General features: G+C 37.8%; 1 protein-coding gene across 10 annotated transcripts in view; it reads left to right on the top strand.

Annotated features, from left to right (window-relative positions):
• DGKB (diacylglycerol kinase beta) overlaps positions 1-22,875 on the top strand; it is a 488,212-nt gene that overhangs the window by 407,841 nt on the left and 57,496 nt on the right. For all 10 annotated transcript variants that reach the window (XM_068152503.1, XM_068152502.1, XM_068152504.1 and 7 more), the window contains 2 exons: positions 2,231-2,321; positions 7,827-8,022. In XM_068152503.1, coding sequence (XP_068008604.1) covers positions 2,231-2,321; positions 7,827-8,022 — 287 coding nt within the window. The remainder of the gene's footprint in view (positions 1-2,230; positions 2,322-7,826; positions 8,023-22,875) is intronic.

Raw genomic sequence — 22,875 nt, forward strand, 5'->3', positions numbered from 1 at the left:
CACATGGTTCTGCAGGGTTTTCATTTATAGATCTAAATTTTCTAGCAAACCTTGATTGCACTAACAGTGACGGAGTTTGTTTCACTGAACTCAAAATACTTGAATTTGACACAATCTGTACTGAGTGGGTCTAAGATACAGCTGTCTGTGCAGGTGGAAGAGTTCATTATATACAGTGCTAAGTCAGTTTAAAGCAAGCATTTCAGTAAGTTTGCCGATGACACCAAGCTGGGAGCAGGTGTTGTTTTGTTAGAGGGCAGGAGGGCTCTGCAGAGGTACGTTGACAGGCTGGACAGATGGGCGGAGTCCAACAGGATGACATTTAACAAGTCCCAGTGCTGGGTGCTGCATTTTGGCCACAACAACCCCATGCAGTGCTACAGGCTGGGGTCGGAGTGGCTGGAGAGCAGCCAGGCAGAAAGGGACCTGGAGGTAGTGGTTGACAGCCAGCTGAACAGCCAGCAGGGTGCCCAGGTAGCCGAGAAGGCCAATGGCATCCTGGCCTGCATCAGAAATCATGTGGTTCTCTGTAGAAAGTATCAGGGAAAATGCTGTGTCTGTATTTTCCAAAAGGACTCTATAGAAAGTCAGAACATTGTTTACCTTTGTTTGGAAATCCTAGGACTCTACATTTCTTCACGTCCATTGGTATCAATAGAGCAAATCCCAGATCAGCATGTCAGCATGCTAACTAATCTACAGGTACAGAAGGAACATGCATCAGATCACTTGCACACACAGACACTTGGAGTCTGGAAGCTGAATCTGATCTAAGTGAGACCTTCTGATTGCTGGAGCTCTTTTCAGAATATGCCATTTATCCCAGAGCAGGTTCTCAAAAAATGTTTCCAAGCATCTTCAGATGTTCTATGCAAAAACCTTTAGAAACAACTGTAGCTTTTTAATCAGAAATGTGTCACTTTCCTATTACTCTTTTGTTCCCCACCCAATGGAGGCTGCCAAGTTGGACATCCTTACACACTTGGTACTGCACCAGGAATTGCTGGATCTCGTGCCAGTAGGTTTCTGGGAATGGTCAATACTATAGTGCCCCTTCTCCCTTTGTGACCTGAAGAACCATTAAATGGGCTTTAAGAGCCACTATGTAGACTTTTATCTGTAATTTGAAATAAGTACCAAGGGTAGGATCTTTACTTTTGCTGACAGGTTTGGCAGTCATCTACATCTGTGTTTCACGCTTTTCCACTTCTAGCTCATGCAAGCTGAGGAATTTTCAAGTTGCAAGCACACCGTGCAGTGTCTGTGTCAGAGAACAGCTTATACAAGTGGATGAACTGCATTCATATCCAATTCCCAAGAAAAAAACAATGAATTCTAACTCTCTTTTTTTCTTTTAGTTTAGCTTCTTGTTTTGTTACAGAATAATAATTACTCCTGAGAGTTCAAGAAACTGCACATACTTATTTGAAATGGTACTGCTGATGTCCTGATTGTATTTAACAGTATGCAATAAATCTGGTAAACCAGAAGTGCAGTCTTTATGCATTTAAGAATAAAAAAAAAAGAAAGTGTAATCTCTGCCTGCTGTCATGATAAACTAAGCAATTTGCTAGATTTGTATCCAGTTTTATTTTTCTGTAGGATCTCTTAGCAAACTTCAATATGCAGGTCCCATCGCCCATTAAAATGTGTCTATGAGTTAATTACCTCGTAATACAGCTCTCCTGCAAAATATCTAAAGATTATTGAATCTGGATTTTTTTATTGAATATCTCATCTGTCATCATGAACAATAAGCATCTACCTTTATCTTTAGCTAACTTAAGGCAAGCTACATTTTTGTCTTGGCTCTTCATCATGATGGGAGTGCCCTGCTTGCACATTCTAGTACCCTGCAGGACTGAGATTTTTAACTGTGAATCAGAAATTGTGTAGTAGGTGTAAGACTTGAAATAAAATCGATACATTTTTCTGAGGCATGTCACTGGTTAAGTGAAAAAAATATTCTGATAGTCACTGAAAAAGAAGTCAAAGGTACATTTGAACCTGTCAGTTCAACACATTCCTGTTATCCCTTTAGGGGATATCATACAATTTGACACCAACATTTAAGCTTTGAAAATTATGAGCTCATCTATTTCAAATAGGATGTCACATGTTCCCAAGCCTTTGCCATTATTTATAATGGAAGAGACAGGATGATCACTTTTGTCACATATTGATAGTGAATAAGATCTTTCTTTTTTCTTTTCTTTTTTTCTTGTTTCAGAATGAAGAACAAATTTTGGTATTTTGAATTTGGCACTTCGGAAACTTTCTCAGCCACCTGTAAGAAGCTGCATGAATCTGTAGAGATAGAAGTAAGAAACTAATTGTTGCCTTTATGATTGAAATGTCACTAGTTTGGCTGAAACGCAGGGAGCAAGGGTGCAGAGTGCCTGAATCCAACAAGGCAAAGCAATGCACATCCTTTCGACCCTATATTCCAAAATATTATTTTTATCATGTCTGTTTGTAGTGTAGCCCTGCACACTGGAACAAAGTTCAGTTTGATGATTAGTGAAGTCTTAATACAGTAGACAAGGTCAAAAGGTGAAATATAACATTAGAAATCAATAGAGAGTGTGACTAGGTCAGATGGAAAAATGAAAGACTGTCAGAGGGAGTGAGAGCTGCTGCAGGATTAAAATAAAAAAATCTTATTATTTCCAGGTCCCAAGTTTTTATAACCTTTAAAACTCAATTCCCTAAAATTGTACTTACTTTCCTGAATAAAGGTTAAAGAGTATATATATATATATATATATATATATATTTTGGAATCATTCCCCTTCATTAAATAGCTTTCCTCTCTGCACAAGGGGTCATCTTTCCATTATACATCGAACATTAACTGAAAAGACACAGAATAGTTACAGACAAAATAAGAATTTAAAATAATGTGGCACTGCTCCTTTGACAGCTGGTAGAATAAATGGCTGCATTACATAAATTGTTTGAAGGACTGATCTTTCTAAATAAGTAAATGAAAAATGTTAAGTGTATGAAGGTACAAAACTGAGATTTAAGTTAAATAATGAAATCATATGCCAAGAGAATTGTGTTGCTTTTCCTTTCCAATGTTAATGAGAACCTGCTCATGTCAATGGAATATTGGTGTAGTAGCATGAGGCATTCAGAGAGTTATGGTCAGAGTTATGTGAATCTGGTCAAATCCTCCTGAAAGGTGAAGTCTGAAAGAGACCATGGGTCTGGTAGTAGAACAGTAACAAAGAATGCTGAGACTGAAACTATAAGACCTGCATGCCATACTTGTCTGTTATACTGTTAAGTTGCTTTTTAAAGTGGAAATATGATCCATACACATTAGATTAAAAAATAATAATAATAAAATAAAACCCAAACAAACAAAACCCCTGGGGAAAAAACAAACCAAACATAAAAAAAACCCTTACTTCCCAACACAGTGCTTTACACATGTGGTTTTCAGTACCTGTAGTCTGAAAAATATTTGATTAGTTATTGGAAGAAATGCTTACCTGGTTTGATTTAAATATACCGCAAGTTAAATGTACCTTTTGATTAAATACAAACTGAACAGCAGGCTTTCCCAAGACATTATTTCTATCCAGCAAAAAATCTTGCATAGCCTGGTGGCGGTGATGTTAAGATGTGCTCTTAAACCATGTAATTGTAACCATTGAAAGGGTGATGAAATGCTAACATCCTAAAGCAAACAAACATGCATACAACTTTTTGATGCCAGTTCTGTAATTACCAATTCATATCATTAACACTGTTAGTGCCAATAAAATACTACATTGCCAGTGTATGAGACATGTTTGTTAATATTCACTTCATCTATCCTGATCATTATCATTTTGTTCCTACAATTAGGAATAGAAAAAGCATAGGGGAAATGGTTTCCAAAATGTTTACACAAGTGTGAGGAGGTTGTTATTTACAGATTTATTTACAATAAGTAAATTACTTTCAAATAAACAATGCTTGCCAATATGCTTGTGTCTAGTGTTCCTAGTTTGAACATTAGAAACACTTGGGAGTAGCACTGTTTTCATCTGATTTTTAACCTGCTGCCACTTGCTGGGGGATATTCTGTAAATGAGGTCTTGATGTACGATGCCACATTTTGCTCCAAATAATATGCTCAAAGAATGTGTCTACTCTGCAGCTACATTTTGAATGAAGATCTAGGATCTGTATCTCTGAACTAGGAGACAGCAATCAAACATTTTGGGGGCAAATATTTGTTCAACCCTGTATTTTATTTCTAATCTAATTAAGCTTGGTTTACTTGATACACATTCACGTCTCTTAGTTCTATATTCATGTCTCTCATACCCTGAATATTTTCTTCTGTGTGGAATACAGAACAAAGTTTGGACATTAAATTTTTACATTATCTAGAATAAGATGTGGTGTTATTTTCAAATTGGGATCTAGGAAGTGGAGGACAGATACAGAAGTTCTAAAGGGAAAACAAAAACTAAAACACTAATGTCTTGTTAAATGAGGCTTAAGATTGTACAGTTTAGAGCACTTACACTTTGTTTCTACTTCAGAGTAAAGGTGTGTGAAGGCTGTTTAATGAATGTAGGCATAGATGCAGTTTAAGTGGAGAAGCAAGGTCCATACCTGCAATGCTGTAAAAGCATCGTGGGACCAGAGGATGCCTCCTATACCACCTGGTATGAATGGTTAGGAAAAAGGAGTTTAAACAGTCATGTAGTCTTGCATGCTATGGCACTGGGTTACACAACAAAGCCTTAACCTCATCTGTTTTCAGGCATGGAATTGCATGTTTTCAACTTAGAGACAATCTGAAAATATTTGATATAAGGAATGAAGTATAAAACATAATGCCCTAAAAGGGCCTGAGGCTAGGAAAGAAAGCAAAAAAGAACTAGAAGCCCTAGTGTTTATTTCTGATCTAGGTAGGCATACTCCACATTTTAAACTCATGCTTTTATTTTAAGCAGCCCCATTGGATTATCTGAATGTTTTTGTTTTAAAAAGGAGCAGAACACGTCTCGGGTTTGTTGTTGTGGCACATGAATATGTTAGGACAATGCAGAGCTACCTGTAGCGCAAACTTCTTGTCTGTGTATGAACAAAAGAAATCCTCCTTCACTAATGCAGAAAGTTCCTCGCCACTGTGGGATTCTGAGGCGTAGTCAAATAATTGTCTTAGTGTACTACCTGCTGTGTTCAATATTGAGTGAAAATGGAAGCCAGACCCTGTGCCATCCTATTTCACAATTCTTCTTTTATTTAAATAATTCCAGTCAGTTTGGGGGACGCCAGACCTTTATAAATTAACAGCAGGGAAATACCAAAGGTGTCAGATTGCATATTTATCATCTTTCTCGTGTAATACTTAAATATGTATTAAGAAGTGACTGACATAAATTAGGCAGATTTCAGAAGCCACAGGCCGTGGCTTGTAGAGGACCCCCTTCTGCTTGACATTTCATCCTTGTCAAAGATCAAATTATTTTAATTTAGGCTGCAAATTATAAGAAATGAAGACTTCTTTGTGGGAATTCCCTGTGGTAATCTGACTTTTGTTGTTACTGCTGCTTGTCAGTGTGCAAAAGATATAATATGCATGCAAATAAGGTTAAAAAATATGTACTATCTAATTATCCAGCCAGTACATTCCACTTGAAGACAGTGGGAGGCCTGACACACAGTATGTGTTTGATTCATTGAGGCCTGCAGGGTATTTACACAAGATTACTTTTAATTATGAAATTAATATCTGTTTATCTAGAATGTATAGCAGTAAGTGAGCATACACATGAGCAGAATTTTTAGTAAAATAAATCATCATAATATTTAATACATATAAAATATAGAGGAGAACCACAAGTTTCCTTCCCAACTAACAGTGGGGAAATGCAGACCCATGCCTTTTTCTTCTAAGAAAAGTCTGATTAAAAAGTTACACTTTCAATTACAGTAGTTGCTACAAAATACCAACTCACTTCCAGATATGGAGTTGGTTTTTTTTTTTCAGTTTTAAGATTTCCCTTTATAATTCAGAGGTTTTAAATTTAATTCTTGAAGAGCAAATACGAAATGTAAATGGAAATTTAATGTTGCAGTTGTTCAGATTAACGCTCTAAGAAGCACTAAGGAAATGCAGAGAATACAGTTGTATTTTGTGATTTCAGGGAGGTTTAGGGTAAACAAATAATTATGTGCACTTATTTTTGACTAGTATTTTGGTTTTCTCTTTCAAAGCTGTGGTAAAGGTTTAGGCAGAGAGGAAAAGATACCATTGACCTGCAGTACAGCAAGCTGCAAGATGTCAGTGGACTATTACTTAAGCATGGTTAATTATTTTTCCATTTTTCTTCCTGGTTATTGCATATTGGAATTACAACAAGATCCTTTATCAATTTTAAATGGATGACTGGACCCCCTGCTGTCTTGCAGAACATTGCAGGAGTTGGATCTAATGCTATTAAAAACATACTGCTATTCACTCTAAGGTGTGTGTGACTTGCCAGGGTATCTATATGCTACTCTGTCTCTAGCTAAGCTGTTAAGTGTTATATCCTGGGAACTCTGGCTTTTGCATTGCCTCCCACCTGCAGGTTCAACTGTAGTAATCTGAAGTTGGGTCTTTTTTCCTTCTGTGGAAGTTCTTCAGTATTTTGCTGTTTTATATGGGTTAGGACCTCCACTCGATCCTAAACCAATGTGGTACTAGAGATGAGGACTTAGCCTTAGTAAATTACAGTTAGCAAAGGCTGGGTGTATCCTATAAAGCTAGGTACCTTTCTTTGGTGTGTATCAGGTGAACTGTGTTTGCAAATGTAAGGCTTGGGTCACCTGAGAAGTATGCTGCAGTTTGTCACCAAACAGGCTGGTAAGTTAAGGTCCCTGAACCCTGAAGTGAAAATGATGGTCCCTTCAGAAGATAGAATTTGAAGACAGATTTAGCAAAGGAATGTGTATCTATAAAATGCCACAATGTTATAGGAAGGAGGAGAAGTGCACACTAGAGACTCAAGATGTCCTTACCATAATGATTCCATTACTAAAGGGGACTATCACACAGAGTGAGATTTCTTCTGTGTATCCACTAAGTCTTGGAAGGCTTTAGGGCACTGATACCTTTTCTTTAGCTCCATATCCTATGTTTTCCTATGGCAATGTTGCATGTTTCAGAGGACTGGTTGTTGGAACTTCTTGGACAAGAGCCGCTGTAGTTGCATGAGCATTTTGCTGTACCTGGTTTTACTAATCTTATCTCACAGTAGAAGGTATTTGTCAGGCATAGCCCTATACTGTTGTGCTAGTTGTGCCTTTGGATTGAAACCAATACCTGTGTGGTGTACTCAGGCCCTGCTTATACCCTTTTCCATGAAGCTGTATGTGGCTTGTATGCAGGGACTTTTATATTAAGCTTCATGTGTAAAGGACTCACGTATAACAATGCCAAGTATCATTGTAAAACCATAAGACAGGAAATATATCTGGAACAAGCAACTGCCTGTAGGGAAACTACAAATATATTTCACCTGGGTCAATGAATAGGTATCAGATGACAAGATTACCAAATGGTCCCACCCTTAAGCAATCTAAAGCTGAATGGGAATCAGGTTTTGCCTTCTGAATGAGGATATGGTCCTTTCTCATATCTCCTTTTGTGATATAAATACGTATCTCAAGTGTAAATATTGAATAAACCATTAGCAGTGCAAGAATAGTAACTTGTTTAAGAAAATTGCTAGGTAGAATATTCTGATTTTTCTTTCTCTTTTGCTGCTTTCTCTCTATCTCTCTTTGTTGTTTTTTTCCCCCTCTTTCCTTTTTTTCTCCTTGCTAATCAGTGTGATGGAATTCAGCTAGACTTAATCAATATTTCTCTGGAAGGAATTGCCATTCTGAACATCCCAAGCATGCATGGTGGATCGAATCTTTGGGGAGAGACAAAGAAAAGACGTAGCCACCGTCGGACAGAAAAGAAGAGGTCAGATAAAAGAACCACTGTCACAGATGCCAAGGAATTGAAGTTTGTATGCCAAGGTAAGATTAGAGATTAATACTGCACATCTGGCTCCATAGAGTCAACTCAGTTGTATAATTGTCCTTGTATTGCTTGTCAAGGAAGAGCATAGACAGTTCTTAGCTATTTATTTTCTTATGGATTTAGCTTTTCTGATGGGAAGCACTGGAGCAAAGTCATAAACAAAGTCATGCTGACAATTAGTTTTTACACTTGCAAGCCTGCCTCTGATGTTACCTGTTAAGCAGACTAAGCACACCATGTGGCACTGTTTGCTACTACAATATTCAGTCAAGATGCACCTAGAGTTTTTGGAGTCAGGAAACGCTTACTGTGCATTTATAATACTTTGTGTCAATGTGCATAAAACTTGGGAATAATCGTGCCTTGTTTCTGACAAACTTTGGCCAGGGGCTGTGGAATATTATTTCAGAGTAACAGCAATCTGTCTATACATTTTATTTGACTATACTGTGATGCTGTATGCAGTCCTTGAATGCTTATGTTAAAGCTTGCTTGCATGAGTGTGATCCATCTTTTCAGTGTTCATATACCTTCCTGACAAAAGATACAGTAAATAGTAATCTCTGTTCTCTGGACTTTTTTTGTTTGTTTTGCATTTCAGCAGCAGCACTTTTTAAGTCACTAGTTCTGCCTTAATTAATACATGTTGTACTTGAGCTAATTTCTTTGGATGACAGCATGTTAGGAATAAAGTAGTTTTCCATGGCTTGGAAGTTGCAATAGGTACTAGAACTCAAATTTTCTGTGTGTTTTAGCAGTCTGACTTTTATTCTCAGCATCTCAAAGTAAAACTCTTGTCAGCTGAAGTCTTATCAGCCACTAAACATCCTGACGCTCAAGAGCTGGAGGCAGGGTATGGGCTAGTGGACATGCCAAAACCTTTCCTTTTGTGCTGTTTCTGAACATGGGGAGACAGGGCATTTCACCTTTTGACAGTAGTGAAATAAAATGTTACAACCTTTTTAACTACTGAAGTTAATGTATGTTTGATACATGCATAGCAGTGATTTCAAACTACTGACCATTTTTGGTGTATTAGAAAGGCATTGCTACACTCCATTTCCATTTTCCTGGACAGGAGAAAATAAAATACTAATAAAAATATTGAAGACTGAACAGAAGATCCTACAGGACCTGTCAGAATGCTCGTAGTTGCTAATCACTTTATATGCACTGTGGATGGAAGCAGATTCATCCAAAAGGCAAATTCAAAGTAGAGACTGACTTTGCAATATCATGAGATGGAGCACCTCTGTCTCCTCATTGAGTACATGGATAGTATTGTTGGTTGCTTCTGCAGTAAGATTTCAGTTACTTAGCTTTTTGGTTTTCTGAGTTGTCCATGTTTATTGCATTCCAGTTTACCACACTGACCAGTCTTGTGGATGAAAACTATAAAACAGAGTAGGGGCAAGGGGGCGCGTGTTCTGAATGCAATTTGGTTGTTCAGTCCATGGAAGCAGGTTAAAATACCACAAAGCACCAAAATGCCTGTGGTGTGAACATTTGAGAATCAACTGGTTTACCATGTGCATCCACTCCTGCTTTACGCTGTATAGTCACTTGATTTTGCGAAGATTCTCAGGTTAGAGTGTGCTTCTTCATCTCAGTATTCAAGATTATTGCTGGAATGGAAACCAATCAATTTTATATCTAGGCTTTTCAAACAGTTTTGATTAATATAAATCAATGCACAGTGGAAACAACTATCTGCCTGTTGTTTCTAAAGCACTACAATTTCTTTACCTAACATGAGCCATGTACATTCAACAAGATCATCACTGCAGGAAAAGGAGTCAAAATTCTGGGAAGGTACATTCCACTCTCTTTGATTTTCCCCCTATTTACTGTTGTCAGTAAGGCTTGTGCAGAAAGGCTTGTATTTTCTCTGTCCTTCCCTTTATCCACCTTTGCATGTTCAATAGCCATACCACAATTTGGATGTCTAAGCAATCACATGGACAACTGCATGGAAGAAATCTGAATATATGCAGGTAGTCTGTAAACCTTTATACTGAAATGCGGCAACTTAAAATGTATACTATTTAAATACATTCCCTGCTTCTCTCATTAGGAGGTGTGCAGGTACACTAAAAACCAGAATTTGACAGTGATAGAATATAAGCATGTGCATGTAATGAGAAACTTACTTTGATATTTTCATATAAAACATATATCAAAATATATTTGTCTGGTTAACTCATTGGAAAGAATTTATTTAACTGTGATTTACTAAATATTATCCCAATCTTTGTTAATAGGGAAAAAAAAGTACTGCAGTTTTCCATTCGGCTCTTGTGCAGAAGTATAGAGAGTCCTTCAACAAATGTTATTAGGGTAAAAATCTGTTTGGTTTCTTTTCCTAATGTAATTTCATTTTCATTTCTAATTTCGCCTTATAATTTCTATGGTACAAAATAAATTAGTTAAGAACTGCAGATATATGTGACACTTTCAGAAACTGGATTATTTAATTAGTGTTTTGGCTTTATGAATCTGATAACTTGGCAAGGTTTCAGTATGTCTTTTTGTTTTAAAATCTTCTAGATACCCTTTTTTTTTTCCCCCTAAGTACAGATTTTAGAAGCAACTGTGAACTATCCTTGAACACTATTTGGCCAGGATTTTTGTTTGAATATACACAGACACTGACAAATGCCAAAAATCAGTGCTTTCAACAGATGAACATACTGCATAGAAACTGAAGTATGAGTTGAGAAAGATGAATGTAAATAATTGAGCTACTTCTTGTTTGGAAATTACATCCAAAACATAAGATGAATAATGGCAACATATCTTGCATGATATATATGCCACTTATGTCTATTAAACTTTTTTTCCCTGTAGAGACACTTAATAAAATTGTCGAACCTTTTGTGACAAAAAGCAAATAATTATTTTGAAAATCTCTGTAGTAAACTTTTTACTCAATGGAGTAGGATTGCTTTGGAGTAGAGGCTGTTGTGTTTCAATTTGCTTTCCTTGCTGAATTTCAGTTAGGACCCTTAATCTTTTTAAATCTCTATTGCAAACACATACGTAACTTGTTTTTGCATGAGTAGTTCCAATCACCTCAGTGGGCTCCTTCCTGAAGACTGTATATATATGAACTCTTAATGCATTAAACCTTTAGACTCTAAGTATTTCAGTGCAGTACTTTCTTCCTACTCATTTTGTACATCACCAGCTACACTCACACTTAACCAAATACTTACCAAGTTGATTTGCACAGCTTGTTATAAGCTATCGTGAGCTAATTCTTAGCAACATGCTAGACTAGTAGACTAATTCATGACATTGTGCATTCATGTCACAGCACCTAAGCACAAACTGAGCTCACCTATATGATTTGATTACTCTCTGTGGAAATCTCTGTTAATAGCTGCATTTTGACTTTCTGAATGGAAATGCAGAAGTTTTGCAAGTAGAATAACATGTATACAGACAGTTTACTGCAGTGACATGCAGAGACTGTCAAGATCTTAAAATACTTCAAAAATGTCTATGCATGGTAAGAGAGATGAAAATACCTTTCTTATTAGGTATAAAATTCCACTCTACAGGGGAGGGAGAGAATCATATCACAAGCATCCCTATAGGCAGGGGATTCTTGATAAGAGTTCTCTGAACAACTTAGAAACTTTGTTTACTAGCAGACTAATTTAATTTATGGAGATTTTTTATCAACTATACTCTGATCAGGTGATTTCTTGCAGTTTCTAACTCTCTGAATTTAAAATTTAGACACACTATGAATTTTAAGGTCTCCTAATTACGAAGTTAGAAACTGTTTTCTATCTGCGCAGTATGTTTACACTATATAGACTGAATAGCCACAGTGTATATTCACTCTTGGTAGATCAGGTTATTTATGACATCATACAAAGCATGTATGATGAACTCTTAAATGCTGTGGGTAATGTTGTGCCTAGGTAAGCTAATCACCCTTGTTTTGTATCTTGTTTGAATGTTTTGGGACAATTTGACCATTAACACATTACCACAGAAAAAATTATCTAATTGTAGCTTTTTCGTATGTTAAGAAATTTGACTTAGAGAAGCAGTGTTGTTTAGACAGAGTAAATAAGTAAAATAATTTAATTTCTGCCTCAGCAATCCTAGCTAAATACTCTTGTGCATATGCATATACAGCTTGATGAAAGCAAATAGTGGTGATGATAATTTTAGTGATCGGTGTTGTAGTGATCTGTGTTACTTTAGGGAAGGAAAGGGTAAAAGGTAAAATAACTTGATCACAATTATCAGTTTAAGAACTTGAAGTAATACATTTGGTATTCAGAATTCAAGGAAGCAGAAGTATGTCCAACTAATCAGAAGCAGTGACTAAATCAGTTAAACATCAAAGGAAATAATAATTACACACTGTTCTGAGCTAGGCTCAAACTCACCAGAACAGATAACAGGGATGTATAAACTTCTCACATTTGAGAAAGGATTATGAGTGGCTTGCAGGGTTTCTCAGGAGCTGTCTACACAAACTGAGGTATATGTCTCTACCCAAAACACAGATACAAGCAGGGCATGTATGTTGGAAGTACTTTGCTAGGTAATACACATAAACATTTATATTTCTGTGGAAAATAACAGAAAAAGAACAGTGAACCTGAGAAAAGAGGAAGCACCGAGCACAGCAATAGAAAAATCTGTTGATGCGTTTCTTGGAAAAAGTGACAAAGAAGACAGCTTTCTCAGCCAAACTCTGACTATTAAACTGTTAGATAAGCAAAGAGACTGCCTTCTGTTCACATCTTACTGCATTTAAGGAAAAAGATCTTTTCTCTGTAATGGTAAGGAAGAAGTATGAAGAATTAAAAACTGACACTGGTGTTTTTTCCCTAGAGAAAGCAACCCCAAAAAAAAACCTGCAACTTGTCTAACACAGATCAGAAAAAGTAAGAAACCAAGTTTCCTTAAAAAGCAGTAAAATAAGTTACATTTAAAAGGGTTATGGCAGATCCTGTTTCTCAGTTCACCAAATAAAAAGGCACGCCTGTCTGCCTTTTTAAATAGGACTGATGGTGTATGTCAAAACATTAATTATATGAAGTTCAGGAATGTCCATTATTATTTCAACCTAAACTACTACAAAACTTATGTGGAACTGTTTTCAGTGATGTAAATTTAGGAAACATGCCTATGATGAGTTGTAATCTTACATTAATCTAAAATGCTTGGACTATTTCACTCACAAAAGCATTTCTTTTACTTATATACCTGAATTTCTTTGCTTGGAAAATAACACAAAATTATCCTTGGATGAATATCCCTGTATGCAAAGGCAGGAAGCAACTGAGAAGTTATTTCTACTGATACAGTAATTCTGTTGTTAGTCATCCCTCTAATCATTAGTATCTTATCCCTGTGGAGACAGTGGTTTCAGGAGGGTGAAAGGAAGGAAGGAAGGAAGGAATGTAATGGTTTTTCCTCATTAACAAATTCCTATTGTTTTGTTTTACTTTAAGCAATGAGTTTTGAGTTTTCATGTGATGTAAAGGTGAGAAAGATAGTGAGGTACTCAACATGACAAAGCGATGGCATTGTAGGTAATTTTCCTATCTCAAAACCTTTTAGATGACCTTATGAGGGACAGGTTGGTATTTAAATACCTTTATCCCATACTAGCTGCTGAAGACAGCGCATCTTCAACTCCTTACTTTTAGTGCATTTGCACATTCTCTGGAATGATAGGGGTAAATGGGGCTTTGTCCTAGTCCTTTAGTTAAATTGTGAATTGCATCCATTAGTTTGTGAGATCTGAAAGGGTTCATGTTACCAAGCTGTTAAAGACCACACAGTTTTCCTAGTTAGAGAATGTGAGCTGGACAGTCATGATTTCATTATGCTGTTAAAAGAGCCTTTTCCCCTCTTTGGCCCCCAACCCCCAGCAGCAATCTTTAGAGTGCCCTCTTTTCTTCTATATGCCTTTATTACTGGAGAGGTAGCGTTCAGCAAAAGTACTCATATAAGCCTGGAGGATAAATATATGTAAGGCAAGTATCAGGAGGATGGACCTAGGCTCTTCTCAGTGATGTCCAGTGATAAGACAAGGGACAGCAGGTGCAAGCTGGAGCATAGGAGGTTCCATGCAAACTTAAGTAAAAACTTTTTCGCTGTTTCAGAGCACTGGAACAGGCTGCTCAGAAAGGTTGTGGACTCTCCTTCAATGGAGACATTAAAAACCTTCCTGGATGCATTCCTGTGTGACCTACTCTAGGTCATCCTGATCTGGCAGGGGATTTGGACTAGATGTTTTGAGGTCATTTCCAGCCACTAACATCGTGTGATTCTGTGATTCATAGTACAGTTTCAATCTTTTAGAAATATAAATACATTTCATTGATGCTGTGAAATAGTGATTTTATTGTTATTAGGGAGCAGTAGGACTTTGAAAAATTACTTGATAGGCTGATGTGGTTTTATATTTATAAAGAATGTATATATGTTTCTGAGCAGTATAGATCATAGTAGAAAAACAATTTCCTTTTATTTACAAGGCAGTTGAGATTGTCATTGTATTATACCTTTTGGTGCACAGAATGTTCATTTTCTTTCAAACCTTATTCATCGAAAGAGGATAATTATGGTATATTTCATAGACTGCCAGAAGGAAAATGTATCTTTGAAAAGTTTCATTCCCCTTAAGTTGCTCATTTTCTATAGGAAGACAGAGCTATTAAGTAACATACCAGTGACAAAGATTGATTAAAATGGCATAAAGGACTATCTTATCGCTAAGTACAGGGATTTACATGTATAACTCCTATGACATTAAATGCAGTAGGTGAAATTAACTCTAGCTATTGTATAAAAAAAGCCCCAGTAAATTGGTTTGTGCAGAGAACAAGGTGAAGGTGGGAGGGATGGCATGTTAAGCAGGGAGACATATTGTTTTAGGGTACACCTACAATGTAGCAAATAATCAAACCAGTTCTGTGCCAGCAGCATTAATGCAATATTCTACTGGGACTCATCTTGCTGGTGTGGCTAAGCTTCCTGTATTCAGCTGGCTCCCTAAAGCAGCTCACGTTTCTCTACAGAGTTCAAGTTAAAGGAACAAGGGATATGTCCTCATGTACAACTTGTGCAGGTCCTCTGGCATGCATCAGCACAGGTGTCTGCAGAAGGCTCATATGACCTTGCCCACAGTACTCAACTCTGCTTTGCTGGGAGCCCTTCATGACTCTTTCACCTTATTAACCCAGATAAATCAATCCTTACCTGTATGATGGTCATTATTTCAGACATGGCAAATGATAAGGGATGTGAATGGAAGATACAAATCTCTCAGTTTTATGGGTTTTTTAAATTCTTTCCCTACTCACAACAGAATTGGTAACAGGTACAACATTTCACCGTAGCAAAACTGACCTGCTTACCCAGGGTTCTTAATTGTTCCATTTTTAGTACTGAACACAACAGCTTTGCTGGTATTTATCTATTTCACTTGAAAATGCACCTTACAGGATGTAAAGCTTTGTAATGATCAGCTCCTTTGTACATGACAGGACAAGCTAAAGTTTGCCTTCTCTGAAGTCTTTCTTTGAGTCTTTCCTCCATGTTGATCTTTGCTCTGACTGTAACTTCGTATTTCAGCAACCTGGCACAGTGGCAAGACTGTGGTGTGGTCAGAGTTTGCTAAGATAGCACATGAGTAGTTGTTAGCCACATTTTATTCATGGCAGAAAAACAAAAAAAAAGTATTTGTTTTAAGAGCATTAACGCAGTTGACTCCTTTTTGGCTTAATTTCACTAGGTATTATCAGATTTATAGTAATGAATAGCAAAGTACCATCGTTTAGAGCAGATTTCTGCATTTTCTCTATACTGAAGTGTGGATGAGAGAAAAATAATGTTTCAGATGATAAAAAAAAATGTGAGATGTGTTTAGCAGATTTTGGGGGGGTTCCTAGCAGGTCGAGGGAGGTGATCCTCCCCCTCTACTCAGCCCTGGTGAGACCCCACCTGGAGTACTGTGTCCAGTTCTGGAGCCCCTATTACAAGAGGGATGTGGAGGTGCTGGAACATGTCCAGAGAAGGGCCACAAGGATGATCAGAGGGCTGGAGCACCTCTCCTATGAGGACAGACTGAAGGAGTTGGGGCTGTTCAGTCTGGAGAAGAGAAGGCTCTGAGGTGACCTAATTGTGGCCTTCCAGTATCTGAGGGGGCCCTACAGGAAGGCTGGGGAAGGACTTCTCAGGATATCAGGTAGTGATAGGACTAGGGGGAATGGAATGAAGCTGGAGGTGGGGAGATTCAGGTTAGATGTGAGGAGGAGGTTCTTCACCATGAGAGTGGTGAAACCCTGGAATGGGTTGTCCAGGGTGGTGGTCGAGGCCCCATCCCTGGAGGTGTTTAAGACCAGGCTGGATGAGGCTCTGTCCAGCCTGATCTAGTGTGGGGTGTCCCTGCCCATGGCAGCGGGGTTGGAACTAGATGATCCTTGTGGTCCCTTCCAACCCTGAATGATACTATGATACTATGAAATAGGTGCCTTTTCCTTTACTTCAGCAAGAATTCCATAACAAGCAAATGGGCAAAAAAAATTAATTCTATGTTGGATACATCTTCCACATTGTATGTTGGTTTTTATGTACAGATGTTTAATTTCTTTTACCTTTTTATTTTTTTTACAGAAGCATGCATTCTCATTTTTGAAGGGCTTAATCTTTGTTTTGCTACTGCTATATGGCACGAGTAAGAATTATTGCAGAAGTGTTTAACCCATCTGAGAATGGAAAGTAGCCCCATCTTCATTATAAAATAACCATATCCTGTTATGTTACTTTGATACAGAGTTTTTCTTTAATTAACAAAGTGAAAACATCTGTTACTGTCTCAGCATAGTTTTTGAGTTTCACATGGGTTTTATAATTTATGTGGGCTTCGGCTTCTGAAGTTTTTCAGATATAAATTATTTGTAAATGCTACTTTTCTTCCAAAAGCTTACAAAGAGTCAGCAATTAACTAACTACAACAGGTGTTTCCTTTCTTGGGGAAAGGAATGCATATGATTATTGTGACTTAGATTCCTGTGTGAGTTAAGGAATTGGGCTGCTATTAGAAAGCATTGCAAGCACATGGAAAATCGTCAAAGTGAGGTAAAAAGCTTGGATGAATTTGAGTGAGAGTTTTAACCCTTTTGAGGTTGTAGACAGGCTGATGATGGTCTCTTCTCCCAGGCACCCAGTACCAGAACAAGAGGACACAGTCTCAGGCTGCGCCAGGGGAGGTTCAGGTTGGATGTTAGGAAGAAGTTCTATACAGGGAGAGTGATTGCGCTATGGAATGGGTTGCCCGGGGAGGTGGTGGAGTCACCGTCATTGAAGGTGTTCAGGAGACTTGATGGGGTGCTTGGTGCCATGGGTTAGCTGTTTGGGTGGGTTGGATTGGTTGATGGGTTGGACATGATGATCTTGAAGGTCTCTTCCAACCTGGTTTGGTTTATTCTGATAAAGGTTTTATTCTAATAAAGAGCTCTCTTTACATGTGAATGTTGTAAGTGATTGCCCCTCCCCAGCCCCCTCCAAATCCTGAATGTGACTTAATGTGTGCGTATATGGTTTAGATTTCCAGTAATATTTTCTTATGCCAAACATATGTTTTTATATTGTGACCACTGTACAAAAAGCTGCAAGAACCATTTTGCAATATTCAATTTGTTTAATGGCCAACTAATATTCCCTAGAAATGTCTGATAGCATATTACTGAGGTTGTTTGCTCCTTTAATCCTGTCCCAGATGCTTGAATCTTTAAGGATACAGAAATAAAACTACAATAGCCTAGCAGGTCATTTTGGCAGATGTAACACATAATCACGTCCTCTGATCCATTCTACTTTTCTGTTGCTTGCTAACAGAAAATTTGGAGTTCCTGGAGCATCTGCAAATGGTGTCAGATTGACAGCAATTTCATTTTAACAGCTTCAGTTAATGTGCTCATTAGTATTACCTCTAGAAAAATAAGTAAGATATTCTAAAAATATACAGAAAGAGTGATTCTATACAGAAAGAGTGATTCTATACAGAAAGAGTGATTGCGCTATGGAATGGGTTGCCCGGGGAGGTGGTGGAGTCGCCGTCATTGAAGGTGTTCAGAAGGAGACTTGACGGGGTGCTTGGTGCCATGGGTTAGCTGTTTGGGTGGGTTGGATTGGTTGATGGGTTGGACACGATGATCTTGAAGGTCTCTTCCAACCTGGTTTGGTTTATTCTAATAAATGAATCGTTTATTCTAATAAAAATATAGGTGAACCCAGTAAGACCACAGGTTGGGTGGTCTTGCATTATTTGCATTACTCATTAGAGGTAGAAGTGGAATTTACAGGAGAAAATTGGCGTTTGTGTATGAGACAGACATACGCAGGAAAAGCAGCATGTATTAAAGCAAAAATATCAAGTTCAGTCTGTTGCATTAAAAAAGCTGAATTTGTTCTGTTCTGCTTTTTTTCCCCCCACTCTGCAAAGATTTGTGTTAACCAAAGAATTCTAGTATGTGTAGCTATAAATACACATTGGAATCATAGGAGTATTTTACTAATGCCTAATAACTCTGAATGGAGAGAGGGTCTTTGAGATTTGTTTTTTGTTGTTTGGGTGGGTTTTTTTTCATATTTGCTGTTATTACCAATTTAAAGATTTAATTTTTTCCTCTTTTTTTTCATTTGTTTTCCTCATATAAGCACCCATCATCTGTTAGCAAATATAATCTTAGTAGAATACTGTGCAACAAAAGCGCATGTCCATCCATGCCAAAGCAAGCACTGTTTGGTAGTAGAGGTGGATTTTTTTCAATCACATATTTATGGAGAGTAAGCATAAGTCTGGTGATATTGTGCACTTGTGCTGATAAGTCACATCAAAGGAGAGAAGTTTCAGTTGAACCACGTCATCTCTGTCACCTGCTCCATTTTTCCTGCTGCCTTTAAATCGTCGCCTCCCTCCTGACACTCTTAAGCATTGCCAGTAAACCACCAGGCTGTTTATAAGAGCACATTGTAAAGTAGGTTGTATTGGAAAGTATGAGCCGCCCGACAAATTAATGGCATTGTGAGGTGCTGCCTGCTGGGGTGAAAATAAATTGTAAGAAAATATAGGGAGACAGGTAATGGGCACTAGCTATGCTGCACAACACTTTTCTGACTGCTGCTGACTGTGTGCCAATAGATATGGCAATAACTGTCAACAAGATTTACAATACTTTCACATTTACACAGTGAGAGTAGAAAGGTTGAAAGAGTTCTATAATTTTATTTAAAGTTTAGCACCAACTATTTCTGCACCTACCATTTCCAGGCAACAGGGTTACAAACACGCTGCTTAGCTTTCATACGTGTCAGTGGGAGGGTTTTTTTATTCTCATCGGAAGTCCTTGAAATTGGACATAAGAAAAACAGTAGTAAAGCAGGGCTATACATGGAATTGTAAAATCTTAAGTAGGTACAGATTTTGCCATTTATTGTATATGTTGTGTTTTCTGATAGCACTAAATCGTGCTAACTATCTATAGCCCCAGCGGGTGGTTCCTGCAAGCAATACGTTTTCTAGCTGTGCTTCTTTCCCTGATACTGAGAAGGCACAGCTTAAAGTTACCACGTTGGCTTTGTTGTCCCTTTGGCAATGCATTCTGTGCTGCAAAAACCTGTAAGAGGCTAATTGAACAATTTGAGAGGCCCGTTGTGCAAGGCTTAGAAGTTGTCCCACCAACCTCCTTAGTATTCAGTTATATGTCTTTATGCTTACAATAACTTATAATAGTTGCTAGCACTGCAGAAAAGGTGAAATTATGACTTAGAGTAGAAGTTTGTTTCTCTGGTTTGCACATCCTCAGTGGAACTCATAAATACTTTCTCTGTGTGTTATTTTATAATGAAGACTCTGTCAGTTAAGAAACTTCTTTTCATCTTATTAGAAAGTCTTGCATGTGTTTTTACAGTGGCTTCAGCTGCCAACCATTAAGAAAACTTTAAAATATGGACTAGAGCATCTGTGAATTTACAATAAATCAGACATTTATTTTTTACCTTTTTTATTTTTTTAATGTGGGTCTGGTATACTGCTGAATACAGGAAAAGAAGTTATATGCTTCAAAGAAAAATAGACATTTTGGAGCCCAGTAGATAATCTGAGGCTGACTAACCAATTCCTTGTATTACTTTTTATGAGCTGTATGAACAAATTGGCAGTTAGTGGTTATTATTTATTTGTTCTGTGGTAACACCTGAAGGTCTTGGACACTAGATGCTTTATAAACATAGATCAAATGGACATTTCCTGCTTGAAGGATCACAGAACTAAAGGATAATTTAGGTTGGAAGAGACCTCTAAAGGTCATCTAGACCAGCCCTCTCTGCTCAAAGCAGTTCTAATTAGATTGGGTTGCTCAAGGCCTTGTCTAGAATTTATACTCTACTGAGTCTAAGAATTTGTGATCTAAAGTTCGTTTTCTAAAATCTACAGGTTTGGCTCTTGAATGCAAGGTTAACAAGTCCTATCTCATACTGTGTATATGTGACCCTAATTTGGGCAATTAATATGTCTTTTGTTTTATTTCCATCTTTCTTATTCACTTGATCGTAGACTTAGCTGACCCAACACTCCTATCCCAGAGTCTCCTTCTGCTCTCTTAGAAATCAGATTACTTCTCTGCTGGGGATTTACAATCTGGAAAGAGCTTTAGTATACCCACCCATTGTGTCTTCTAGAAGGCCTCCCCTCCTTTTATTTGGACTTTATATGGAAAGTTATACTCTCAATTATTCCTAAAGTCTTTCCATATCTCCATATTTGCCTGCTTCATGTGTTTTTAATTTTGATTTTACCTTGTTCTGAGAAAGTGACTGAAAATTTAGGACCTCTGCATTCCAAAAGGCTTGCATACCTGTCAATATAAGGACAATAAGCTCTATGGATTGCAGAGGGCCTCATATTTAGATTTTCCAAAGCTTCTCAGAGATGGTTATTTTCTGTTGTCAGTTGAGGGGGGGAACACCAAACTATTCATGACTAAAGGTCTTTAATTTATTCGGTTTAAAATGTTATTTGCCAGGTTGGGGATGTTTAGAACCATTACCAAAGAACTGATAAAATGGATGATTAAGTCTTTAGAGCATGGAAAAAGTTATGTTAGTAAGAAACAAATCAGTAATTTTTGTTATAACATCGGAAATCATATTAAGATGTAGACACTTTGAGAATTACTGAGTAAGACGTAATCAGAAGACATTTAAAACATCAGAAAATAATTGCTGTATAATTAATTTGGGGGTGATGGAGTTGATTAATCTAACTCCATGAGGCAATTTGTAAAACTACAGTTTTCTGCAGGTGAAAATCTCTGGTTAGTCTCTCATGTACTGGCAGTGTTTTTCATCTATAAAATTGGCACTCCGTTATCAAAATGTATGGAACTAGGTATTGAGATATCAGTTCATGGGGATATATAAGATGCTTATTATAAAATATTCTTAGCCTACAGACCCTTTTGTATAGTGAGGAACAGGTTAGTTCAAAAGATCACTGTGGAGTAGTCGCTATTTATACATGTATCCAGGTTTATAAAACTTGGCCTGATGAGGTAGAGAGGGACCTGGGGCTACTGGTCGATGTTAGGCTGAACATGAGCCTGCAGCGTGCCCAGGCAGCCAAGAGGGCCAATGGCATCCTGGCCTGCATCAGGAACAGTGTGGCCAGCAGGAGCAGGGAGGTCATTCTGCCCCTGTACACTGCACTGGTTAGGCCACACCTCGAGTACTGTGTCCAGTTCTGGGCCCCTCAGTTTAGGAAGGAGGTTGACTTACTGGAGTGTATCCAGAGAAGGGCAACAAAGTTGGTGAGGGGTTTGGAACACAAGCCCTATGAGGAGAGGCTGAGGGAGCTGGGGCTGCTCAGCCTGGAGAAGAGGAGACTCAGGGTGACATTATTGCTCTCTACAACTACCTGAAGGGAGGTTGTAGACAGGTGGATGTTGATCTCATCTCCCAGGCAGCCAGCACCAGAACAAGAGGACATAGTCTCAGGCTGTGCCAGGGGAGATTTAGGCTTGATGTTAGGAAAACGTTCTGTACAGGGAGAGTGATTGCCCATTGGAATGGGCTGCCCAGGGAGGTGGTGGAGTCGCCGTCATTGGAGGTGTTCAGGAGGAGACTTGATGGGGTGCTTGGTGCCATGGGTTAGCTGTTGGGTGGGTTGGATTGGTTGATGGGTTGGACATGATGATCTTGAAGGTCTCTTCCAACCTGGTTTATTCTATGTCTGGGTGCAAATATTACTATATTACCTTGCAGTAGCTTAATGTAACTTGTATTTTAAGGTAAGAGTCAACAATTATTAATATAAAAAGGAGAAGAATTCTACATTTGAAAAGCCCACTGGAGAGGGTGAAAATTATGATAGGTACCTGCCATGTTTGTTGGGGTTTTTTTGTTTGGTTGGTTGGGTTTTTTAATGACATTTCACTCTTCATTTGGGGTTTTCAATAGTATCACTTTTCTGCTTACACTCTATGGAAACAGTTACTTGAATATAAAGAATTAAGAGCTTACATTATTCAGACCTCTATGAAATAATTTCTTCCTTCTTGAAAGAAAGTACAATGAACATCAAATCTAATATTGTTTGCTGTGATGATAATTTTTAAATATTTATGGTGTTTGAAACGAAGGTGATCTGCTGATTACTGTGTTGGATGGTGACCCCTTACTAAAGCATTCTACTGTGTTGCTACAGGCTTGTCTCAGAGTTACAATTCTTGTATATTTGAAAAAGTCAGTTTAGCAGAAATAAATGACTGAAAAAGATTGTGGAACAGCATATGAAAATCCCCAGTATG

This window comes from Melanerpes formicivorus, unplaced genomic scaffold (assembly GCF_026170545.1).
Source record: "Melanerpes formicivorus ecotype bairdi unplaced genomic scaffold, bMelFor1.0.p_v2 SCAF_23, whole genome shotgun sequence".
NCBI classification, from domain to species: domain Eukaryota; kingdom Metazoa; phylum Chordata; class Aves; order Piciformes; family Picidae; genus Melanerpes; species Melanerpes formicivorus.